Genomic DNA, 25,252 nt, shown 5'->3' on the forward strand with positions numbered 1-25,252 from the left:
ATGTACTTTGATAATACATTTATTTGCACTTTGAAGTCCCTGCAATAGGACTAGAACCTGCTAATTAGGTAGCTACTACTGGAGCAGACCTTTGACTGTCTTCAGATTTCGGCATTCACTTGTATTGTAATTTTGGATACTTATTCCATATTTGCATCTCATCCAGATTGTTCCTTTCCCAATGTTTTTACATATTCTTTAATTTCTCCTTGATTTGCACCCAATCACAGAATATTCCTTTGGTTTTTCTTTCTCCTTTTCTCTCTCAAAAGTTTGTTTACAGGTGGCCCCCGCTTTTCAAAAGTTCGCTTTATGACAACTCGCTGTTATGAAAGACCTACATTAGTACCTGTTTTCGCTAACCAAGCAGTATTTTTGCTTTTACGAAAAAAAGATGCCCGCTTTATACGTGTGTTTACCCCGAGAAAAACTACAATGACCGTGAAGTCTTGTGCGGGCAGTTGTTTGCGCATGCGTGCATGTGCGTATGTGTGTACATGCTGATTTTTTTTTTCTCCGATTCAATTTTGGCTGGCTGCCTTCCTGAATGAAACTACACTGTACCTACAATATTTCTACTTTATATAGGGTGTAAATTTATCATATCATTCCTGCTTTTACTATATGTTAGTGTTATTTTTAGGTTTTATGTGTTATTTGGTTTGATTTAGTAGGTTATTTTTTGGGTCTGGGAACACTCAAAAATTTTTCCGATTATAAATTAATGGTAATTGCTTCATCGCTTTACGACATTTGGGATTACAATCGGTTTCATAGGAACGCTCTACCTTCAGATTGTGGGGGAAACCTGTCTTTGCAATGTTGCCTTCGTTATTTTCCTTGCAGTCTGTGTGATCACTTGAGTATTAAAGTTCAAAAGAGTACATGCATGCCACCACATAAACCCTGAAATGTTTTCCGTGGGCACACTTAGTAAATCTATAGAACAGTAACTGTAAGCAGGATCAATGGACAACAAATGATGCAAATGCAAATAGAAATAAATAGCAATAAATAACAAGGTATGAGTCCTTAAATTAGTGTACAAAAGCCTGATGGTGAAGGGGTGCAGGGAGAAGGCCAGGAACATGGGTTGAGGAGGAGATAGAAAAAAAAGGATCAGTCGCGATTGAATGACAGAGCAGAATCAATGGGCCAGATGGCCTAATTCTGCTCCTATGGTCTTATGAGTAATAACTCTTCTTGAACCTGGTGGTGAGTCCTGAGGTATTTTTACCTTCTACCTGATGGCAGCAATGAGAAAAGAGCATGGGCTGGGTGGTGAGTGTCTTTGATGCTCTTTTCTACAATACAATTCATGTAGATGTGCTCAGTGGTTGGAAGGGTTTCACCTGTTTAGTACTGGGCCAAATCCACTGTTTTCAGTGGGATTTTCCACTTGAAGACATTGGTATTCCCATACCAGGCCATAATGCAGCCAGTCAGCATACTTTCAACCACACATCTATAGAAGTTTGTCGAGGTTTTTGATGACATGCCGAATTTCAGTAGACTCCTGAGGAAGTAGAGGCACTGTCATTCTTCGCCATTATATTTTTGAGTCCAGGGCAGGCCCTCTGAGATAGTGACACCCAGGAATTTAAAGTTACTGACCCTGTCCATCTCTGATCTGATGATTTGCTAGTTCATGGATCTCTGGTTTTCCTTTTCTGAAGCCAACAATCAGTTCCTTGGTCTTATTGACATTGAGTGAAAGGTGGTTGTTATTACACCACTCAGCCAAATTTTCAATTTCCCTCCCGTATGCTGATTCATCACCTTTGATACAGCCCACAACAGTGGTGTTATCAACAAATTTGTATATTGTGTTGAAGCTGTACTTAGCTATGTAGTCATAGGTGTAAAATGAGTAGAGCAGGGGGCTAAGTACACATTCCTGTGGTGCTCCTGTGCCAATGGAGATTGTGGAAGAGATGTTTTTGCCAATCCAAACTGACTAGGGTCTACAAGTGAGGAAATCCAGGATCCAATTGCACAAGGGCATATTAAGGCCCAAGGCTTGGAGTTTACTGATCAGTTTTGAGGTGGGCAATGTGCTGAACAGTAATCAATAAAGGAAATCCTGATGTATCTGTCTTTGCTGTTCAGATGTTCTATGGTTGTGTGAAGAGCCAATGCAAGAGTATCTGCTGCAGACCCGTTGCTTTGGTAGGCGAATTGGAGCAGATCCAATTCGCCACTCAGATAGGAACTGAAATGCTTCAACACCAGCCTCTCAAAACACTTCATCACTTCATCATGAATATAGCAGCCTTTTGGTCAGCACGGGTCATCAGTTCTTGGCCAGGTACTTTACCTGGACAGGATGCTTTCCTTGAATTCACTCTCTTGAAGGCAGCACACATGTCACCTTCAGATACTGAGACCAAAGGATCATCGGGAGACAAGAGGGTGTGCTGTGGTTCCTCACTGTTCTGGCGATCAAAGTGAGCAGAGAAGGAATTGAGCCCATCCGGAAGCAAGGCTCTGCTGTCCCCTATGTTGCAAGATTTAACTTTGCAAGAGGTTATGACATTCAAATCCTGCCAAAACTGTTGATCATCCCTTGTCGAGTCCAGAACCTCCACTTTGCCGAGAATGGCTTTCTGGAGATCATACCTGCACCTCGTAGCATTCTTGATCTCCAGACTTCAGTACCTGTGATCTGGCTCTCAACAGACTCCAGATTTCATTCTTCATCCAGGGCTTCAGATTGGGGAAAACCCTGAACGATTTTGTGGGGACACACTCATCCACTGCTGTTTTAATAAAATCTGCAATGACCCTGGTATATTCATTCAGGACTTCAGATGAGTTCTTGAACACAGCCCAGTCTACTGACTTGAGGCAGTTCTGTAACAGTTCCTCTGCTTCCTGCTTCTTGATCTATGGAGCCTTTGCTTTTTTTAAATTTTTTTTTTTGCTCAGCATAACAAAACTTTCAATTTCCAGATATATTTACATTTCTTCCCCTCACAGATATCGGCTATCAGAACACTTCCATCAAAATATAGACATCACAACATCCTATACAAAAGCCCTTATTAGTATAGTAGACAGGTTTACATCTACATACTGCAGAAAAGGTTGCCATGTTTTATTAAAGTTATTTGTTTTTGAGTACCATACATGTCAAAAAGTCCAAAGGAATGTATTCCATGATTAATTTATGCCAACCATAAAGTCCAGGGGCCTTATCGGATATCCAACAAGGTAAAATATTCTTCCTCGCACAAGAAGTCAGGATGTTAAATGGTTTTTTCTGATGTGCATTAGTAATACTGACCGCTAAGAGAAAAGACACTGGGTCCACTTCAAGCTCCATCTTCACAATTTTGAGAGACGATCTGGAGTCAGATGGGCTCTATGCAGAATTTTCAGTTGCAATGCTTTAGTTCTATTACAAACTGAAATTTTCCTTACATTATCACAGATGTCTTCCCATGTTTCAGCTGTAATTTCTACTCCCAGCTCTTCCTCCCAGACCCTTCCCAACTGCTCAGCCTCTCCACAAGAACATTCGCTCAGGGTGTTGTAAAAAGTACTTCACCCTTAGAGACTCCCTTCACCCTTGGAGACTTCACCTTTAGAACAAAGCACCCTCTTTTCTATGTCAGAACTATAGAATCAGTTAACAATGATTTTTTTTTCCTGTATATAGTCTCTTTGAAAGAAACAAAAAAGATCCTTGTTGGGTATGTTAAACTACTGTACTATTTGACAAAAAGACATCATCGTTCCTTCATTAAACAAATCTCCTAGATGGAAAATACCCTAGGAAATCCAAAATTTAAATCCAGAATCCGTTATGCCAGGCTGAAAATCCTCTGTCTGCAGGTAGTAGGAGTACAGCCAAATGATCCAACTTGCCAAAATGCAGTCTAGGGAAAAACGATAGGTGTTTCTTATTGTAGTGTGGCCGTAGTCTAGTGTGTTGGGGTCTCTGGTGTAATAGATTATGTGCTGGTGATGATTGGGCAGGTTTTTTTCCAAACAGGGCTACTTAAAGTTGCCAACTATAATTTGAAATGCATTGGGGTGAGCTGTTTCTTGCTTTCAAGCAACATTGTGCAGTTTCACGAGTGCTTGCTTATACTTATCTGCTAGTGTTACATAAACTGTGGTCAGGATCAAGGATGAAAACTCCCAAGGCAAATAGAATGGTCTATACTAGTGGTCACCAACCTTGTTAAGCCCAAGATCCCCTACCTCGGCCTTAGTGAAAGGTGAGATTGACCCCAGATCAATTAGCTACATGCATGCACACCAGGGCAGGAAAGACCAGAAGTAAAACCCCGCTGCCCAGAAGTAGAAGTAATGTATAAACACCAGGGGTACCCACCCTTTTTCGCACCACGGACCAGTTTAATATTGACAGTATTCTTGTGGACCGGCCGACGGTGGGGGGTGTTAAACACGACCGGAATACAGCCATACTTGAAGCAGCTTCCTTATGTCCAGTCTATTCCGCAACTTAGTTTTCGCAGCTCTCGGCACTTAGCTTCTGTCCTGCTTGCTTATGTTTTTTTCCGCTGGAAGAATCTCACCGCGTTTGTCTTTAAGTGCAAGGTGCTTGGACTCAAGGTACCGAAGCAGTTTTGAGGGCTTCATTGCCTCATTAGACAGCCTCCTTGGCCAGGTGCGGCTGGTCATGGGTGGGCCTAAAGTCCCTGTGCCAGGGCCGCAGCGCTCGCAGTCCAGAGCGAGCGAGTGACAAAGCGAGGAGTGTGACAGGGCGCGCTCCCGCCCCCCCCCCCCCCCCCCCCGTAAGATCTATCGGCTGACAAAAGTTTATTTCAGTAGATCGCAGCGCGCTAGCTGCTTTGATACTTAGGAAACCCTGAGCCCGAATTACGTCGTCTGCGAATATTTTAGCACTGGGTTCCCCACGAACATTCGGTGTGGTAAACAGGTTTAAAGGTGGCACCGATCTGTCCACGCTCCAGGCTGGTAGCAATGGCACTTCCCGCCAGCTGCATGAGGCCAACCAGTGATCCCTGGTGCGAGGGTGTCACTGCGTTTAGGCGACTGATAACCTCACGTGTGTTGAAGTTCAATGGTGGCATGACAGGGAATGAGGAAAGGTGCAGCTGACTCGTATTGTTTCCTCATGGCCCGGTGGTTGGGGACCACTGAATTACACTGTGTAGTGCAGGGGAGCAACACACATGCGCGCTGGGCAGAAAGAACGGAACTAAAACCCCGCATCCCAGAAGCAATCTCTGAACAGTATTTTTCTTTTTTTTTCGGGATCTACTGAGAAAGTCTCAAAGATCAACCAGTTGATCGCACTCGACGGGTTGGTGACCACTAGTCCACACTTAATCGTTAGTCATTCGAACAAGAATCAACATACCTCCAACGTCCATTCACCAACAAGAATTGACTAAAAAGCACACGACGCCAACTTTTTCCTTACCAGCGTTTGCAGTTTGATCATTCTGAAAATCATAAACTTTTTGGTTTTACTATTATTGTATTACCAGTATTTATCTTTCATCACATTTGTAAATGTCAGGCGAGAAAACTGTCTCTGGATTATATTTCTTCTAATCAGTGAATATTTAACCTTTCCTGGTCTCGTTTGATTGTGGTGGCTTGATTCAAGTTTGAGTAGCGACTAGACCACAACTTGTGGCTGGGGAGAAACTTTTAACAGTATAGCTGTGAGTGGGATATGTAGTCATGATGTTGATCAAAGAAGTATTCAGTGAAAATTAACCGAATATGTAACATTGATGCTGGCTTTATTTTAGTTAGTGGTTTTGTAAAGAAGATAATAAGTTGCTTTTAAGGAAGTGTTGGAAATACTCAACAGGTCAAATAGTGCTTGCAGACTGACAAACTTTCAGGACATTGATCCTCATTTTCTGTTTCATTTCAAAACTTCAAGTGAAGTTTTATGCATTTCATAAATTGGATTTCATACACAATCTGATTAACAGCACATTACAACTAATGTACTTGGAGATGTTGTCACCTAATATAGTTCAGATCGAAGAGTATAATGCCGGCATATGCATTTACCACTTTGATTTCTCTGTCATGATTTTGGCTTTGGAATGCTACAATCATATCTATAAACATCTAATCTAGAACATAAAAAACCTACTTTCATGAAGTGTGGTAATGTATTAACCCAAAAGTTAGTCTCAGTCGCAAGATGATTAGGCTGTATAGGGTCTCCTCTTTTACTGGAATTTTTGGAAGTAACATAATGTTGAAGTAGTTTTTTGAGAAAATGTGAAACTTTATTTTCAAAACAACAAATGCAAGCATGTTTAATTTGTGTATTTAGAAATGCAGCAGGAGTAAGCAAGTACTTGCTAAGAAACATTGGCCTACATCTTAGTCTGTGTATTTGTTAAAGCCGACATCATACCTTTTGTGTATTTTGGGCATTTGAAAAAGAATCTGAAATTTAAAAAAAACACAAACATCCAATTGTGTCAGTATTTGTAGTGACACAGTTAACATTTTGTTTTGATCTTAATCACAGCTTGATGTTGTACAGGCAGTCCCTGGGTTACGTACAAGTTCCGTTCCTGAGTCCGTCTTTAAGTCGGATTTGTACGTAAGTTGGAGCAAATACATCTGGTATTATTCAGTGTCAGTTCGTCAAACGTTTGTTTTAATATATAGTATATATTTTACCTTTCCATGCATATAAAACGTATGTATTCCAATAATTAAACCACTGTGTTGCTTAGTAATAATTGTAGCTTTCATCGGGGCAGGGTATTTCACATGCTTCATTATTCTCACTTTATCTGTTATCCTTTAAAATTGTTCCAGTCATTGACTGACTGTAACCTAACGCTTTTCCAATGACGGATGGCATTTCACCTCTTTCCAAATGCTTTATTATTTCCACTTTATTTTCAATCGCGATCGCATCCCATCAATGGAACAGAAACACCGCGGGTGGAAGGTCCCGAGCTGTACCAGCTCCCTAGGTCTGCTGGGTCCTAAGGACCACCGCACTGGTCATGCTAAATGGGACAAGTGGGGGCTGTGCTGGGTTTAGGCATTTGATCCTCCACAATATTCCGCATGGGTATTTAAACTGGAGGTGGCCGGGGTTTTTTTTTAATGAGGTCGAGATGTGAGCTCAACATCAACTCGGCATGGATGGTAAGGGAGTCACTGGATCGACATCAACCCAGCACGGGAGCAGACTGTCACTGGATCGAACCTCCTCCATTCTTGAACCCCGCAATGATCTCACTGCGCTACCATCCAACCGGAACGGGGTGGGGGGGGGGGGGGGTCAGGGTGAATCTTACAAAGAAAAATTTAAGCCAAATACAAAATTAAACACTCAACACAGTGTCAAAGGCAGCGACTTAAAATGGCGGATGGCATTCTCCTTCCTCGGTTTGCAAGTACGAGTTGTCCGTAAGTCCGACGTTCATAACTCAGGGACTACCTGTATATCATTGTATCATTGTGATGTCACACAACTTTGCATCAAGTCATTTGGACATTAGTGATAAGTTGTGAGTTTAGAGTATATCACTAATGTACTATGTGTAACTTGTCTTGTAGAGTATGTATTACTACGCAGGTAAAAGTTTGAATACAATCTGAATTGACTTTATTTCTTGCATCCTTCACATACATTAGGAGTAAAAATCTTTACATTACATCTCCATCTAAATGTGCAATGTGCAATCATAGTAATTTATTATAATTTATATTGTCAATGTAATATAGAGTACACTCAAATCAGGAAAGATAGAGATTTGAAAGTAGTCGGGGGGGGGGGAGAATGCGAAATGATAGGAGAAGACTGGAGGGGGTGGGATGAAGCGAAGAGCTGGAAAGGTGATTGGTGAAAGTGATACCAATCTGGAGAAGGGAAAGGATAATGGGACGGGAGGCCTCAGGAGAAAGAAAGGGGGAGGGGAGCACCAGAGGGAGATGGAGAACAGGCAAACAACTAAATATGTCAGGGATGGGGTAAGAAGGGGAGGAGGGACATTAACGGAAATCCCCCCTCCCCCCCAACTACTTTCAAATCTCTTGCTATCTTTCCTTTCGGTTAGTCCTGACGAAGGGTCTCGGCCCAAAACGTTGACAGTCCTTCTCCTTATGGATGCTGCCTGGCCTGCTGTGTTCCACCAGCATTTTGTGTGTGTTGTTGTTTGAATTTCCAGCATCTGCAGATTTCCTCGTGAAGCTGTCTGGAGCCTGTTTGTCCTAGCAGCCAGAATAGATTGTGGTTTGGGTCCCCAATGATCCTACATCCCCTTTTTACACACCTGTCCTTGTAAATATCCTGAATCATGGCAAGTTCACAACTACAGATGTGCTGGGCTGTCGGCACCACTCTCTGCAGAGTCCTGTGATTAAGAGAGGTACAGTTCCCATACCAGACAGCGATACAGCCAGTCAAAATGCTCTCAATTGTGCCCCTGTAGAAAGTTCTTAGGATTTGATGAGGAAATAAAGAAAAATGAGGCCATGGGGTTACCTCTGGAATATAATAAGATATAGAATTGTGAGCTTTTAGTGGGTCAGTTAAAGGCTGGGATGGTCAGAAGACATTTTAAAAATTCGTTGACCAGATAGAACAGAAACTTTAGATCCTTATGAAATTAATAAGATATTTATGGACTTCTATTCTAACCTTTATAAATCTGAATTCTCTGATAGCAGTATTATTATGAATAGGTTTTTGCAAAGGTTAAACATACCTCAAATTTCGATTCAAGATGTTGATATGTTAGATGCACCTATTAAACAAGAGGAGGTAGCCAAGGCTATATCCTCTATGCAGGTAGGTAAAGCTCCAGGACCTGATAGTTATACGGTAAAATTTTATAAGACTTTTCATGAAATGCTTGTACCACATCTTCATCAAACGTTTACTGATTCTACATCCTCTGGAAACCTTCCTAAAACTTTTTATGAGGCACTAATTTCATTGGTTCCAAAAAAAGGAAAAGAACCACTGGAATGTGTATCCTATAGACCTATTTCTTTACTGAATGTAGATTTTAAAATCCTCTCTAAGATTCTAGCAAATAGGCTTGAGAATATCTTACCTAATGTTATCTCAAACGATCAAACAGGATTTATAAACAAATAGGTACTCACATTTTAATATTCGAAGATTGTTAAATATCATTTATTCCCCCTCAGCCAAAGAATCTGAATGTATTGTATCTTTGGATGCAGAGAAAGCCTTTGATAGGGTGGAGTGGCCTTATCTATTTCAGGTTTTGAAAAGGTTTAATTTTGGTCCAGGATTTATTTCCTGGATTAAATTGATTTATCATGCCCCAGTAGCTGTGGTTCTAACTAATAATCAAAAGTCTCCTTAGATTATATAGAGGTTGTCCCCTCAGTCCTTTATTATTTAATTTGGCTTTAGAACCACTTGCTCTTAGGGATTCTAATTCTGTGCAGGGTATTAAGAGAGGGGATAAATTACATTAGGTTTCGTTATACGTGGATGATTTATTAGTTTACATTTCAAATCCTAGGAAATCTATTCCTCTAATGTTATCTATGTTTATGGAATTTAGTATTTTTTCTGGATATAACCTTAATTTACATAAAAGTGAATTATTTCCTATAAATAATTATTCTGATTATTATGATCAAATATCTTTTAATATTGCCAAAAACCATTTTACCTACCTTGGTATCAAAATGGCAAAAAATTTAAAAGATCTATATAGGTATAATTTCTCTCCTTTCGTTGAATATACTCAACAGGCGCTTTCTAAATGGTCACCCATGTCGATGTCATTGATAGGTCGAATAAATGCTATAAAAATGGTTATTCTACCGAAATTTTTATATATATTTCAAGCAGTTCCTTTTGTTCCAAAAACATTTTTTGATAAAATAAATTCTCTGATTTTGTCTTATGTTTGGAATAATAAAAGCTCTAGAGTGAATAAACTTTTATTGTAAAAATCAAAAAAAGATGGAGGACTGGCTTTACCAAACTTTAGATTTTATTATTGGGCAATTAATATTCATTATATTACTTTTTGGATTTATGATATAGACAACCAAGATCGCCCTTCATGGTTACAGTTGGAGGAAAATTCAGTAATGGGGTTTTAGTTAGCTTCTTTATTAGGAGCTCCCCTTCCATTTTTGCTCTCCAGAATAGATAGACAAGCTCTCAACCCTATTGTTAAACATGCTTTAAAAATCTGGTTTCAGTTTCGTAGATTTTTTGAATGAAATGATTTTCTACTTTCTAGTAATATTTATTCTAATTTCTTTTTTAAACCATCAACTGTGGATAAGGCTTTTTTAACATGTAAAATTAAGGGAATAAAAACTTTTTTAGATTTGTTTTTATAAGACTGTTTAATGTCCTTTTCACAGTTGATGGATAAATATGATATCTCTAATACACATTTTTTCAGATATTTACAGGTTAGGAATTTTTTACATGAGTTTTTACCGAATTACCCCCCGGCCTGCTCTTTAAATTTGGCTTATGCTATTTTTCAGTTTAAACCTTTTCAAAAACGATTAATAACTATCATTTATAAACAGTTAATGAATGCTCGCATGTCACCTAATGATAGGGTTCAACATATCTGGGAAGTAGAACTTCAACATTCACTTTCAGACAATCAATGGAGTAAAATTGATTATTTAGTCAATAATTCATCTATTCTCACACGCCATATCTTAATTCAGTTTAAGATAGTACACAGGATTCATCTGTCCAAAGATAAATTGACGCATATTTTTCCTAATATAAGCCCTATTTGTGACAGATGTAACACAGATGTGGCTACTCTAACTCATATGTTTTGGTCATGTGTAAGTTTAAACAATCTTTGGAGGGATGTGTTTGGAATATCATCTAAAGTTATAGATGTGGATGTTCAACCCAATTCACTTATAGCAATTTTTGGGATTATTCCAGAGGAAGCAAGCAAAGTGTCTGCTTCTGCTCAACATGTGATAGCTTTTTCAACTTTACTGGCTAGGAGAGCTATTTTGCTACACTGGAAAGAATCTAATCCACCTACTGTTTTTTTTTATTGGCTCTCCTCCATTATGTCATTTCTAAGCTTGGAGGAAATTAGAAGCCGGAGATTTAATACATCCTTTAATTTTGAACAAGTCTGGCGACCCTTTATTCAATGATTTCATATGAGTTAATTAATTAATTATTTTTTCTATATTCTCTTTAGGGAAAATCCTTACCTGTGAATGTTCGGAGATGACTGGAAAGATGTTTTTTTTTCTCTTTAAAAAATTTTTTATCCTCAGTTGGAGTGCCCAATCTTTCTTTTTCTTTCCTTTCTCTTTCTCTTTTTTGTTTCAGTTTAGTTAGTGGGTTTTTTTTCCCTTTATCAAATAAAATTTCCAATTTTTTTTATGATTGCTATGAGGAGTTGTAGTTTTTTTTTACCATTGTGTATGTATAACAGCGTAGTATTTTACCTATTTGATTTTGACATTATATACTTTCTGTTTTTATTATTGCTGTTTATATGTCTTTTATATTATCTGTTTACTAAACACCTCCTCTGATTTTTATATTCTTTATTTGAAAAGAAATAAAAAGATTGAAAAATGAAATGACAATTGTGAGTGGGATAAATTGGACAGTACTTAAATATTGAATTGACAGCTTTGTAAAATATTTTATTTGTTTTGAAATTGAGAGGGGAATATGTAATCAAATCTTCCTGGGAGGTGATTGAGCACTCATTTATACCTGTATTACTACTTTTGTCCACGTGTATTCTGTGGGGCGGGGCGGGGGGGGAAGAGAAATATAATAGAACTTTAAAAAATGTTAGAAGTAATGTAGTCAGCTCCATCCAGAGGGATTAAAAATAAACTTGCTTCAGCTACCAGATATTGGTCAATGTGTGGCCACTTTTCATGGTTATGTACTGAAGATCTGTGAATTGCTTACTAAATGCCCCTACAATATGTATGTACTCTGGGCATCTTTTGAAGTCCTGAGCTATTCAGTGATGTTGATGCTGCTGCTCTTAAAAACTTGCTCAGGTGTATTGTATGAGTTGCACACAGAGCAGAACACCTTTTCCCTACTCTGCTCTGGTGAAGTGCCCCTCATCTCAAACACCACATGACAGATTTTTTTAAAATTTGGAGACCAAAAAATATGGCCCATTGAGTCTGCTACAATTTGTAATCTGAGGCCTGAGGATGTTGATTGTTGCAACCAGTAAACCAAATATTGTCATCAAGTGAAGTTGAGCCCAAGTTCAAGAAAATAGTCAAACTGTGGCCCTGAAAAGCCATAATTTCCTAAGACCTGTCAGTTTGCCTTCAAAAGCTAAGCTCTTGTATTACTTAGTTTCTTGATAGTGCTTGTAGATTTGGAAAGGGCTGACTTTGATATTGCACCTTTATTGGAGGACTAGATTTCAAATGTTTACATTTTGTCATTTTGACCAAAACTCATAACAATAACTGAATAAATATCACTTCATTTTTTGTTTTAGGTGAGCTAATATGATGTGGAGCACCAAATCTGATGAGGCATCTCCACTACACCAAGAAGAAATGCAGACCAGGGATACAAGGCGAGGTATAGTGGTAATTTACAGATGTATTTGATTTGATGCACTGCCTACTGTTCACTTATCTGGAAGTCAGATCATTAATGCATTATGATAAAATAAAGATCCTGTTGATCATATGTTTGATACAGTGAACTCTAAAATTCCCTTTCAAATAATTTAATTGAAAGAACATTGTAATTAGAGTGAGAATTTAACAGATGGCAGTGTGTTCTCTTCAACTCAGTTGCAAATGGTTGACACTGTTTACTTCAGTGTCATTACCTCTTAAGACGAATATTCTTCATGTGTGAGCCTATGCAAGAAATGTCCAGCAAGTCTCAAGATGGCGCTTATGGAGTGAGACTTTTAGGCTTCACTCCAATCCTTTTACTTTTTTCTACCTACAATCACCCCCTAATTGACCTGTTTATACCTATTCTGAAGGGGTTGATATGAAATTTTTTTCAACTGTTTGAATTATTTTTCAACTCGTTAAAATGTCTAAACGAGAACCTAAGGAATCGAAACAGGTGAAAGAACCGTTAACTTTGGAAGCAATTGTGAAACTTATGGACGAGAGACTTGAAAAACTAGAGAATAAACTAACCCCAAAACTTTCTATGCTAGATGAAATTTTAAAGACAGTCAATGTAAAATTTCAGTCACTTACAATGGATTCTGAACAAAAAGAAGCAAGAATTTCAGCTCTCGAAGATGCCGCTCGCCAGAGAGATCGCAAAATTGAAACTTTGGAACAACAGCAACAACTGATCTGGACCAGTTTTCGATAGCCTGGATGGGTCGGAGAGGAATTTTCCAGATTTTTTCTCCTCAATTGGCAAATCGTTTTTTTTTCCCCCGGGTGATCACGTGGGTTTGGGCGGGATGAATAATAAAATAAAATGGGCAGCATGGTGCCCTGTTGGTTGGCACTGTTGCCTTGTGGGATTCGGTGAAAACTAGAGTTAAGATTGGATCAGCCATGATCTTGTTGAATGGCGGAGCAGGCTTGAGGGGCTGATTGGCCTACTCCTGCTCCTATCTCTTATGTTCTTATGTTCGACTTCTCAACTGCTGGATCGTTATAAATCTAAAATTACTGATCTTGAAAACTGGTCTCGAAGACAAAATCTTTGGCTAATTGGGATTCCGGAAAATTTTGAGAATGGTGATCTGACTGTATTTTTCTCTAAATTTTTAATGGACGTATTCGGCTCAGAAGTTCTGGATACCCTTCCAATAATCGACTGTGCACATCGCATTTCTTGTTTTCAACCAGCTCCAGGTACGAAACCACGACCAGTGATTCTCCGGATTCTTTATCCTCGTACTAAAGAATGTCTGATTCGGGCTGCCCAGAAAAAGGGTATGATCAGCTTTCAAAATTTCCAATTTTGTATTCTGGAAGACTACAGTCCCGAAGTTTTGAGGGCAAGAATGGCTTTTAAATCGGTTATGTTGGAAATTCATCAGAAAGGCTACAAACAAGCGCTGCTATTTCCAGCACAATTGAGAGTTACTCTCAAAGATGTGACATGTCGGTTGTTCAAATCTCCAGCGGATGCTCAAAGATTCCTTGAAGAATAGTACTTTTTTCATTATGAGTTGACTAGTGTATTGTATTTTTACTATTTGTTTTAACTTTTTTCTTTATGCTAATAATTAGTCTATAGATTCAGACCTTTTATAATTTGATGATTCTTACGTGATGGTTGATGGTGTATTTTTTAAACACTTAAGTAAAGGTCTGTTTTTTTTTGGTTTATTCTGAGTTCGTTCTTTTTATATTATTCTGTTCGTTTTAAAAATAACTCATTAGATTTTTTTAAAGTTTATATACACTTTTTTATATCCCTAACGTTTAAATATTAAGGTTTTTTAAAAAAACTTTTTCCTAAGATGTTGTTTCTTTTTCCCAAAAGACCTTGGTGCTTGGATACATCACATCTGTTTGGATGTGTCTGAACGAGATTAAGGACTTTCTTTTAAAATACTAATACAATATTATCCATTCTTGGTTTTTAACATTTTAGTTTTTTCTTTTAATCCTTTTTTTCTTTTATTTTATAAAATAATTTTATAGTTTAATCTTTTTTATACTAACCCTTTTTAAAATATGGGTGGTTTCAGTCTTTTTTTTAACTTTTTCATTTGAGTTGCCGTCTTGAAACATGAGGGTAAAGTTAGTATTAGTTTGCCTGCTTGCCTCTTTTTGGCTATTTTTCTGGGGTTTCGAGGGTGGGGGATTCTTTTTTTTGCTTGCTTTTTGCTTAGTTCTACTTCATGGGCTGACTTGAAACTACAAAAATGGTTGGAGTGTCATAACTTCCGGTTCCTCCTTGAACTTACTTCCCTGTTTCGGATTCATGAGTTCATCTTTTTTTTTAACCTTATCTGTTAACTGCGATAAATATTGGCAATATGGATAAGGTTATTAATTTTGTTTCTTGGAATACTAATTTTTTAAATCATCTGATCAAATGGAAAAAAATATTTGAAGTATTCCACAGAATGAATGCTAATATTATCTTTGTACAAGAGACTCATGTGAGGAAGGTGGATAGTCAACGTTTTTTTAGGTTTTGGGAAGACCAACAGTGTCACTCGAATTCCCAAGACAAAGTAAGAGGCGTTTCTATTTTTATAGATTCTTCATCCTCTTTTATACACTATGAAACAATTTCGGACCCACAAGGTAGATTTTTGCTTGTCACTGGTTCACTTTTCAATCAAAAAGTTGTTTTAGTTGATGTTCATGCTCCAAATACTGACTGTCCTGAATTTTTTAAATGTCTATTTACATCCTTTCCTAATTTAAATGAATCCATGTTGATAATGGGTGGGGATTTTAACTGTTGCTTAAATCCTTCAATGGATAGATCTAAGCCCATCCAGGTTCTTCCGAATAAATCGGCCTCTCTTATTAATTCCTTTATGGTTGATTCTGGAATTTCTGAAATTTGGCGATTTTTACACCCCAACGATAAAGAATTTTCATACTTTCCTCATGTTTATCATAATTACTCAAGAATTGACTACTTCTTTATTGATCATCGTTTACTCACAGATGTTATCGATTGTAAATATGATTCCATTGCCATTTCTGACCATGCACCTTTGAAGTTATCTATTAAGACAATGGATTCATCTTCTAATGCTAAATCTTGGAGGTTCAACTCTATTTTACTGCAGGACTCAGACTTGCTTAACTTTATTAAACAAATTGATTTTTTTTCAACAAGTTCTACAGCAGAGATCTCTACTGGAATATTATGGGACACTTTTAAAGCACTTATTTGCGGACAGATTATTTCATACTCTGCTGGAGTTAGGAAACGAACTAATTCTGAAATACTAATATTGGTTGATAAAATTAAAGAAATTGATAAGATTTATTCAGTGACCCCCAGTAAAGAACTTCTTTAAAAAAAAAGAGTTTTGGAACATAGTTTATTATCCTCTTCGATTGAAAATCAGTTAATTAAATCTAGAACCCATTTTTATGTACATGGAGATAAATCTGGCAAACTATTGGCTAATCAATTGAAAATTGCTTCTGTTAAACGACAAATCACCAAGATTGGTAAACGAGATGGCACTTGGGCGATTGATCATAAAGAGATAGATAAAGCCTTTCAAGATTTTTATAATTCTTTATATCAATCAGAATTTGTTGAGGATTCTTCCATAATGGTTGAATTTTTAAGAAAATTGAATATCCCGAAATTAACAACAGAAGACGGTGTATTTCTAGACGCACCTATTACAGAAACCAAAATAAAAGAGGCTATTTTTTCAATGAATTCAGGTAAAGCCCCTGGTCAGGATGGTTATACTGTGGAATTTTTAAAATCCTTTTCTTCTATACTCTCTCCTTGGCTTTGTAAAATTTTTAAAGATGCGTTAACTGTTGGTAAATTACCACAATCTTTTTATGATGCCTCCATTTCTCTAATTCTTAAAAAAGATAAATACCCCACTGAATGTGCATCCTATCGGCCTATGTCCTTGCTGAATACAGATTCTTAAGATTTTTACCAAAATTTTGGCCACTCACTAGATTAGAAAATACATTACCTAAAATTATTTCTGAAGATCAGACCGGATTTATTAAAAACCGTTATTCATCTTTTAACATCAGAAAATTAATTAATATAATTTATACTCCTTCATCTAAAATACCAGAATGTGTTATTTCCTTAGATGCTGAAAAAGCGTTCGATAGAGTTGAATGGCCGTATTTATTTAATACGTTGCAGAATTTTAATTTTAGTTTAAAATTTACATCATGAATTAAATTAATATATTATAAACCTTTGGCTTCGGTTCTTACCAATAATCAGAGATCTCCTTTTTTTCAGTTATCCCGTGGTACGAGGCAAGGCTGTCCTTTAAGTCCTTTATTATTTGACATTGTTTTGGAACCTTTAGCCAATGCCATTCATGAATCACCTAATATTTTTGGTATTACTCGTGGGGAAGGGACATAAGTTATCATTATATGCTGATGATTTGTTACTATACATATCTGACCCTGAGAGATCTATTCCTGCTATTTCATCCTTGCTTACTCAGTTTAGTAGCTTTTCTGGTTACAAACTGAATTTTAATAAGAGTGAATTATTTCCATTAAAGTTCCAATTTCCAATTTATGCAATTTATAAAATTTGCATCAAGTTCCAATTTATAAACACTTACCATTTAAACTTGTTACAGATCATTTTACTTATTTGGGTATTAAAATTATCAAGAAACATAAGGATTTATTTAAAGTTAATTTTTTTTACCTTTAATTGACCAGATCAAGCAACTTGTTACCAGGTTGTCCCCATTATCTTTGTCATTGGTTGGTCAAATTAATGCTATTAAGATGATAGTGTTACCCATATTTTTATATTTATTCCAAGAGTTACCAATTTTTATTCCTAAATCTTTTTTTTTGATATTATTGTCTCCAAAATATCCTTGTATGTATAGCAGAATAAAAATCCTAGATTAAGTAAAAAATATTTACAGAAGCCTAAGAAGGAGGGTGGTTTGCTAAACCTGAGATTTTACTATTGGGCAGTTAATATTCGATATTTAATATTTTGGATACAAGAATCGATTATAGCATCTTGCCCACAATGGGTAAATTTGGAGTGTAAATCTGTACAAGACTCCTCATTGTTTTCTATTTTAGGATCTTTGCTTCCTTTTGCTTTATCTAAATTGAATAAACAAATAACCAATCCTATAGTTAAACATATATTATGAATATGGTTTCAGTTTCATAAATTCTTTGGCTTGAATAAGTTTATCTTATCAAGCCCTATTTAACTTTTTTTTTGCTCTCTTTTATGGATCACGCCTTTGTATTATGGAAAACGAAAGGTATAACATTTTCTCGTGATTTTTTTTAGACAATAGTTATATGTCCTTTGAAGAGCTATCTAATAAATATAATTTGCCTAAAACTCATTTTTTTAGATACTTGCAAGTTAGAAATTTCTTGATTAACATTTTACAGTTTTTTCCGAAATTAAGTGCAGTGGACATTACGGAAAAAATTTTAGCTCTGAATCCTTGCCAGAAGGGTTTAGTAGCCATCATTTATAAAATGATCATGAAAATACATGCAGAAGTATCAGGAAAAATTAAGAAGGAATGGGAAAAAGAACTTCATTGTCTTATACCCACTGAGCAGTGGGAGAAAATTTTACAATTAGTCAATTCTTCTTCTATTTGTGCTAAACATGCCTTAATACAATTTAAGGTTGTACATAGGGCTCATATGTCTAAGGATAAACTTGCTTGATTTTATTCTTGTGTTAATCCAACCTGTGACAGATGTCATTCTGAAGTTGCTTCATTGACCCACATGTTTTGGTCTTGCCCCTGCTTGCAAAATTATTGGAAAGATATTTTCGGTATTATTTCAAAAGTTCTGAATATTAAATTGCAACCGCATCCTATTACTGCAACTTTCGGTTTACCAGTGGTGGATAATAGTTGTTTATCCCCCTCAGCTCGGCGGATGATTGCATTTGTTACATTAATGGCTAGAAGATCTATCCTATTGAATTGGAAAGAAATTAATCCTCCAACCATATTTCAGTGGTTTTCTCAACCTATTTCTTATTTGAGTTTAGAAAAAATTAGAAGTGTTGTTTTTGACCCTTCAGTTAAATTTGAAGAAACTTAGAGACCATTTATTCAACATTTTCATATGAGCTAAACTGACTTTTCCTAAACCTTACTTTTATTATCCTTAACTATTTGGATGGAGGTACGGGGTTATTGACGCTGCTGTGTATATTTGACATAATGCAATGGCCCATGTTGGTTAGGTTTTTTTTTTGGAGGGTTTTTTTTTCTTATTTACTCATTTTTTCGTAATCACTATGAGTTTGGGAGGTTATATATGGATTATCATCTATTTGTATTTATACTTTAACCTATTAATTATGTATTTGCAAACTCTGTATCTATGTTTTTCTTATGTTTGTTTAAAATTAATAAAAAGATATTAAAAAAGAAAAAGAAAATGGAAATGTCCAGAGGCCATATAATAGCGACAATCATTGTGATTTAGCGTAGTTTTATTGTCACGTCCATGGAAATACTAAATCAGTGAATAATCATTTCAAAGATTTTTTCAAAAGCATATTAAGTGAATGGTGAAGATGCATTGTAAATTTAAGATTGTTTAACATCATTTCCAGTACACAAGTGTAAAGGAGAATGAAATAATTGTTACTCTTGATCTGATGATGCACAAACAAAACACAAAAGATAAAGAACACAACAATAATAAAAAAATAAGATTCAAGATTCAAAAACTTTATTGTCATTCCAACCATACATCAGCTCTACAGGGCAGAATGAGACAGCATTTCCCAGGGGCAAGTGCAATCATAACGTAACAAATGCAACAAATAGTAAACACAACAATAAATAGTAAAACACAACAGCCACATGTCGATTAAAATCAAGTTATAAGTGTCCAGTGCAAGTTAAAAGTGTCCAAAGCAGAGTCAGGTAGAGCAGCTATTTAGCAGTCTGACTGCCTGTGTGAGGAAGCTGTTTAGTAGCCTTGTGGTTTTTGTTTTGATGCTCCTGTAACGTTTGCCTGATGGCAGAAGAACAAACAGTTTATGGAGAGGGTGTGAGGGGTCTTTAATGATGTACCGTGTCTTCTGGAGGCATCGACTCTGAAAGAGGTCTTGGAGAGAAGGTAAGGAGACCCCTGTAACCTTCTCTGCTCCCCTACCCACCGTCTGCAAGGCTTTTTTGTCGGCAGCACTGCAGCTGGAGTACCAGGTTGTGATGCAAAAGGTCAGCACCCTCTCAACCACGCCTCTGTAGATTGTAGTTAAGATGTTAGTGGGTTGTGATGCTTGTTTAAGTTTCCTCAGAAAGTGCAGCTTCACAATCCCAGTGGTGTTCCTGGACCAGGTGAGATTGTCCGAGATCTGCACCCCAAGGAACTTGATGTTTTCCACTCTCTCCACTGTGGAGCCACTGATGCTGAGGGGTGTGTGCTCAGGCTGAGACCGTCTAAAATCGATGATCATATCCTTGGTTTTGGTGACATTAAGCATCAAGTTGTCACTGCACCAGCTCTCTAGGTGTTTGACCTCCTCCCTGTACATTGTTTCATCATTTTTGTTGATGAGCCCCAACACTGTGGTATCATCAGCAAATTTAATGATCAGGTTCCCCTTGAATCTGGCTGCACAGTCATGTGTTAGCAGTGTAAACAGCAGTGAGCTGAGCACACAACCTTGTGGGGATCCAGTGCTCAGTGTGATGGAGTCAGAGATGTTCCTGCCAACACAGACTGACTGTGGTATCTCTGTCAAGAAATCCAGAATCCAGCGACACATGGCAGTGTTAAGGCCAAGCAGCGACAGTTTTTCCACTAGTTTCTGTGGGATGATGGTATTGAATGCTGAACTGAAATAAATGTACAGGATTCTGGCATAAGTGTCTTTATTGTCCAGGTGAGAGAGAACTGTGTGCAGTGTGGTGGAAAAGTACACGAGATAGCTTATATACATAGTTTGATTCATAAAATGACACTGGGATGTACATAAGGTGACTGGCAGAAAATAATAAAGTAGTGATGGAGTTAGTGGATGGAGGTGTTGATCAGCTTTACTTCTTGGGGAAAGTAATTGCTTTTGAGTCTGTTGGTCCTGGCAGTGCATTCTCTTCAATCCAGTGGATGCTACATAGTTTCCTTGATGGGAGTGGGACAAGCAATCCATGAGCAGGGTGGGTGAGATTCTTCATGATGTTACTGGCTTTTTCCTGGCTCCTTTCTGTATATATGTCCTTGATGGCAGGTAATGAATTGGGCAGTGAACCAAAATGGTGAAAACACTTCGCCAGTTAAGCAGCAAATTGGAAAGAGAGGAAGATTGTTTTTAGTACGAGATGGGGAAGGTATGGGTAGGACAGGCATGTATCTCGGGGTGAGGGTAGGATTGCTGTGGGAGTAAGTTTTTAAAATCTTCCTCTTCTGGTGTTGGCTATCCTTTTATAATATCCAATTTCTCTCTCCATGAAAACTGTCTTCTCATTTTTTTTTTACACAGGTCTGTATTTCACAGATCTTCCATGTTTCTTTGCTTTCTCTTCTTTTAAAACTGCCTTGAATTAATTTATCTACCAAGTAGCTTCAATATGGCAACCCTGGCCTTGTTCTATCAGCAATATTCCCTTTGTCTTATCCATTCCTCACCAAGTCTCTGAAACTAAAACATTTTTTCTGCTTTCCTGGATCTGATGAAAGAACTTGCTTGAAAAGTGAATTCTTTCACTTTTTCCAGATATTGCCAATCCTGCTGCATGTTTTAAAGCATTTTCTGTTTCTTGTTTGATTTCTACTATCTACAAATTTTTTTGCTGAATTTTCAGTTATATTCAACTCTTGATAAAATGCAGAGCTATTTATCATTTTGATAGCTGTGGCAACAAACACAATCAGGTACCCTGTAGATACCCTGACGTGCTATGACACCTCTATCTCCTTAGGGCAAGTGCTGCTATTGCATTTGGTCTATTCATCAGAATCCTATTTAAACACAATAAATGAAACTCCAGGTAAAAGTCTCAAGTAATGCAATTTTACAATGTACAAATACAGCCCGTCCTGTAAATTAAAATAGGCAAGAGTGGAGTAAATTTAAAGTTAATGTATATATTGTAAAACCAGGACTTGGGAAATATTTTGAAGAAGTAACTAATGTAATTTGGTTTTGTTTTAGACGTGGCCTCAGCATGGGATACGGTCAACCAGACAAAAGCTGCGGTAAGCATCTCAAACAATTTTATTGTGATTAAATATTCTCAAATGGACATGCATTCTGGAGGAGGAAGATGGTATGTCCACCTTTTCTAGGTCAATATAGATATCCTCTTATTCTGCATTGTACATAAAGATTTCTTTATAAGTTGTCTTTATGCAACAGTCTTTTGTTACGTACCCCGTAACTGGGTCACTTACCAGCAAAGATAGAGAGGTCCGTGGAAGTCTGATGGTACTATTTTTAACAGTATTTATTGATAAATGTGCAAAAAATAAGATCAATGCAAACATACAGATAATATACGTCATCAATACTAAATCTAAAAGCGCGGGTATAATAATAATAATCAATAAGAAATAGCTCTATCGTTGTTTATTGGATAATGTGTTGTCCGATGGAAATATAAAAGTCACTGTTAGTTCGTTCAAGCTGCAGCGTTTTGGGTTTGAGAGAAAGATGGGTTAAACTTGCCCAGTTCTTTTATGATGCCAATCCTTCGAGTCTTTTGGGAGTTGGTTTCCCCGTTGTTAGCTAAAAGCCAGTCTCCTGTGGTAAAAGCCACTGGTTCCGGGGCAAATGGAACCGAATGCACGTGGCCTCCCACTGGCATCCGCTATTACGGGATCGCTAGCGTTTCTTCTGGTGCGCCTGAGGGGCTGTTCCCACAGACCCTCTTTTATCCTGACTCACAGGGTCTCAGATATCAATCAGGTTGGGGGTGATGCAATCCCTCCCTCAACCAGCCCACTTTGCCTGAGGGCTTCCACGTAGCACAGTATTGTAATACACAAGTTGGGCTCCAAGAGACAATGGCCGTTTTCCGTAGCTTTATATCGCCGGGGGAACAAGACATTCCGCACGTCTCTCTCTCATTTCCTGGGTCTCCTGACCCAAATCAATAGTGATCTTGCGATTCTCACAAAGGAGGGGGCTACCCCGCACCCTTCGGCCCCTCAGAGCTGTGGTACATTCATAACACTTTGTACAGTAAAATTCTGATATGCTATCTGACGCTTTGGAAATTCCAGTGGTTTGGCATCCCAGTCATGCATGGATGTGGCTGTTCTGTTTCAGTCCTGCTTCCCAAACTTGGCACATTTGGCGGTCTGTTCATTCTTTCAAGGGAGTTCATCCTGATTACAGTGGTTCCATCACTGGCAAATGTGACTGGGACTGGAGGAGCTGAGCACCTGATCAATAATCATCAGTCAGCATACTCTGATAATTTCCAGATCATTGCAAGGGACTTCAACCAGACTAACTTGATGGATGTCTCTGACAAACTATCAACAGTGCCTTTGGAACTGGAATCAATAAAGATATTCGATCACTGTTGCATCACCATCAAGAGCATTTAGCTTGTCATTTCACACCTGTCCTTTGGCAAGTCTGATCACCTAGCTCAGGGGTCAGCAACCTTTACCACTGAAAGAGCCACTTGGACCCGTTTCCCACAGAAAAGAAAACACTGGGAGCCGCAAAACCCGTTTGACATTTAAAATGAAATAACACTGCATACAACGTTTTGTTTTGCCTTTATGCTATGTATAAACAAACTATAATGTGTTGCATTTATGAAATTGATGAACTCCTGCAGAGAAAACAAAATTACATTTCTGCATGCAACAAAAACATTCTGAATTCCGAAAAAAAGACGTTGGGTTGAAGGTTACTTTTAAGTAAAATACTCAACGTCTATTTGAGTCCTTCTTGTATTTATGAAAAACGCCAAACTTAAATTTGCCGCCAGCAGCAAACCAAAAATAACGTCAGCCAGCTGTCAACCTGAAAAATAAAAGGACTATTTCACTGAACAATGAAAACATATGAATATACGTAAAATAATAGGCAATTAAAATATTTATCATACTTGTTCAGGTTGACTCTCACCTGACAATACAGTCGTATTCAGTAGGGATGGATTGATGCTTAGGGGAGTGACCGGGAAGGATAATGTGTTTTTTTCCTCTCTGAACTCACAGAAGCGTTTCCCAAACGATGTTTGCATTGCGATGATTGCAGAATGTAAATACTCCGAATTTATCATGTCGTGACATTGTTTGAACTCTCTCAAATTGGGGAAGTGAGACAATGTGCCTTTCTGTAAATCTCTGGCAAGCAACGTCAACTTGCGCTCGAATGCCAAAACATCCTCCAACATGTGCAGGGCTGTACGTCCTTACCCCGTTGAAGAGCTGTGTTCAGCGTGTTCAGGTGCGCTGTCATGTCTACCATGAAGTGTAGCTTTTCCAGCCACTCTGGCTGTTCCAGCTCAGGAAAGGTGAGCACTTTGCTGCCCAGGAAAGTTTTCACTTCTTCCAGACACGCGACAAAGCGTTTCAGCACCTCCCCTCTGGACAGCCAGCGATAAAAACACGTTGTAGCGGTTGCTACACGCAGTCAGTAAACTGCAGTCAAAGATAGCTTTATTCGAACTAAACAGCCTTGCTTTTAAGCCTCCCTCAACCCGCCCCCTATGGGCGCGGATGCTGCAAAAGACACGTACTCACAAACCCCCGTAGACTATCTCCCTTAGCCTGAACGCTGGCTAATTGTGAGCCGGTTCGGATGTGTCAGGAAATGGGTCGCCACAACGTCTTATTTAGATTGTACAAGATCACCATAATCTTCAAATTTAGATTTACATTTCAAAAACTAACAAACTAACATAAAATACATTTTAATTAAATACTGACCATGTAGCGGTGTGCTACACGCAGCGCTAAAATTACAACACGGAGTCGGTAACTGCAGTCGAAGGAAAAAACTTTATTCGAAATCTTCAGCCTCACTTTTAAGCCTCCCTCAACCTGCCCCCCATGGCGCAGAGGCTCCAAAGCTCTGTGCTCGCAAACCCCCGTAGGCTATCTAATTGTGAGTCGGTTCGGATGTGCCAGGAAAAGGGTCGCCACAACCAATTACTTCCCAAAGCAACAGGGAGCCGCAGCACAGACATAAAAGAGCCACGGGTTGCCGACCCCCGACCTAGCTGGACTCCTACTTCAGACAAATAGGCAAAGACTAAGGACTGCAGCACCAATGTTAAAGACCACAATTATGGTCAAGGGAAGTAGAGAAGAGCTTATAGGACTGTTTTGAATTTGAATGACTATGCCACTGTCACCACCAACTTCATCAAGGTCTGTATGAATAAATGTCTGCCTTCAGGAACATGCTGAACATACTCAAATTAGAAGTCCTGGATGAACCAGAATATTTAGTATGCTGAGAGCTAGACCTGTAGCATTCAAGAATGACGATCTAGAAATCTTACAAGAAGTTGTCAGTAGGTTGCATTTAGCGTAACTATTACAGCGCTAGCAACTGAACATCAATTCTGCTGCTGTCTTTGAGGAGTTCTCCCTGTAATCACATGGGTTTCCTCTGGGTGCTCTGATTTCCTCCTATATTCCAAAGATGTACAGGTTA

The 25,252-nt window shown here is 38.0% G+C and overlaps 1 protein-coding gene across 5 annotated transcripts in view; it reads left to right on the forward strand.

Moving 5' to 3' along the window:
* The window catches only part of cep350 (centrosomal protein 350), a 274,904-nt gene that overhangs the window by 19,814 nt on the left and 229,838 nt on the right, over positions 1–25,252 (forward strand). For all 5 annotated transcript variants that reach the window (XM_059984922.1, XM_059984923.1, XM_059984924.1 and 2 more), the window contains exons 2-3: positions 12,468–12,553; positions 21,782–21,825. In XM_059984922.1, the coding sequence (XP_059840905.1) occupies positions 12,478–12,553; positions 21,782–21,825 (120 nt within the window). In that variant the 5' untranslated portion in view covers positions 12,468–12,477. The remainder of the gene's footprint in view (positions 1–12,467; positions 12,554–21,781; positions 21,826–25,252) is intronic.

The sequence above is a fragment of the Hypanus sabinus genome, chromosome 11 (assembly GCF_030144855.1).
Source record: "Hypanus sabinus isolate sHypSab1 chromosome 11, sHypSab1.hap1, whole genome shotgun sequence".
NCBI classification, from domain to species: Eukaryota; Metazoa; Chordata; class Chondrichthyes; order Myliobatiformes; family Dasyatidae; genus Hypanus; species Hypanus sabinus.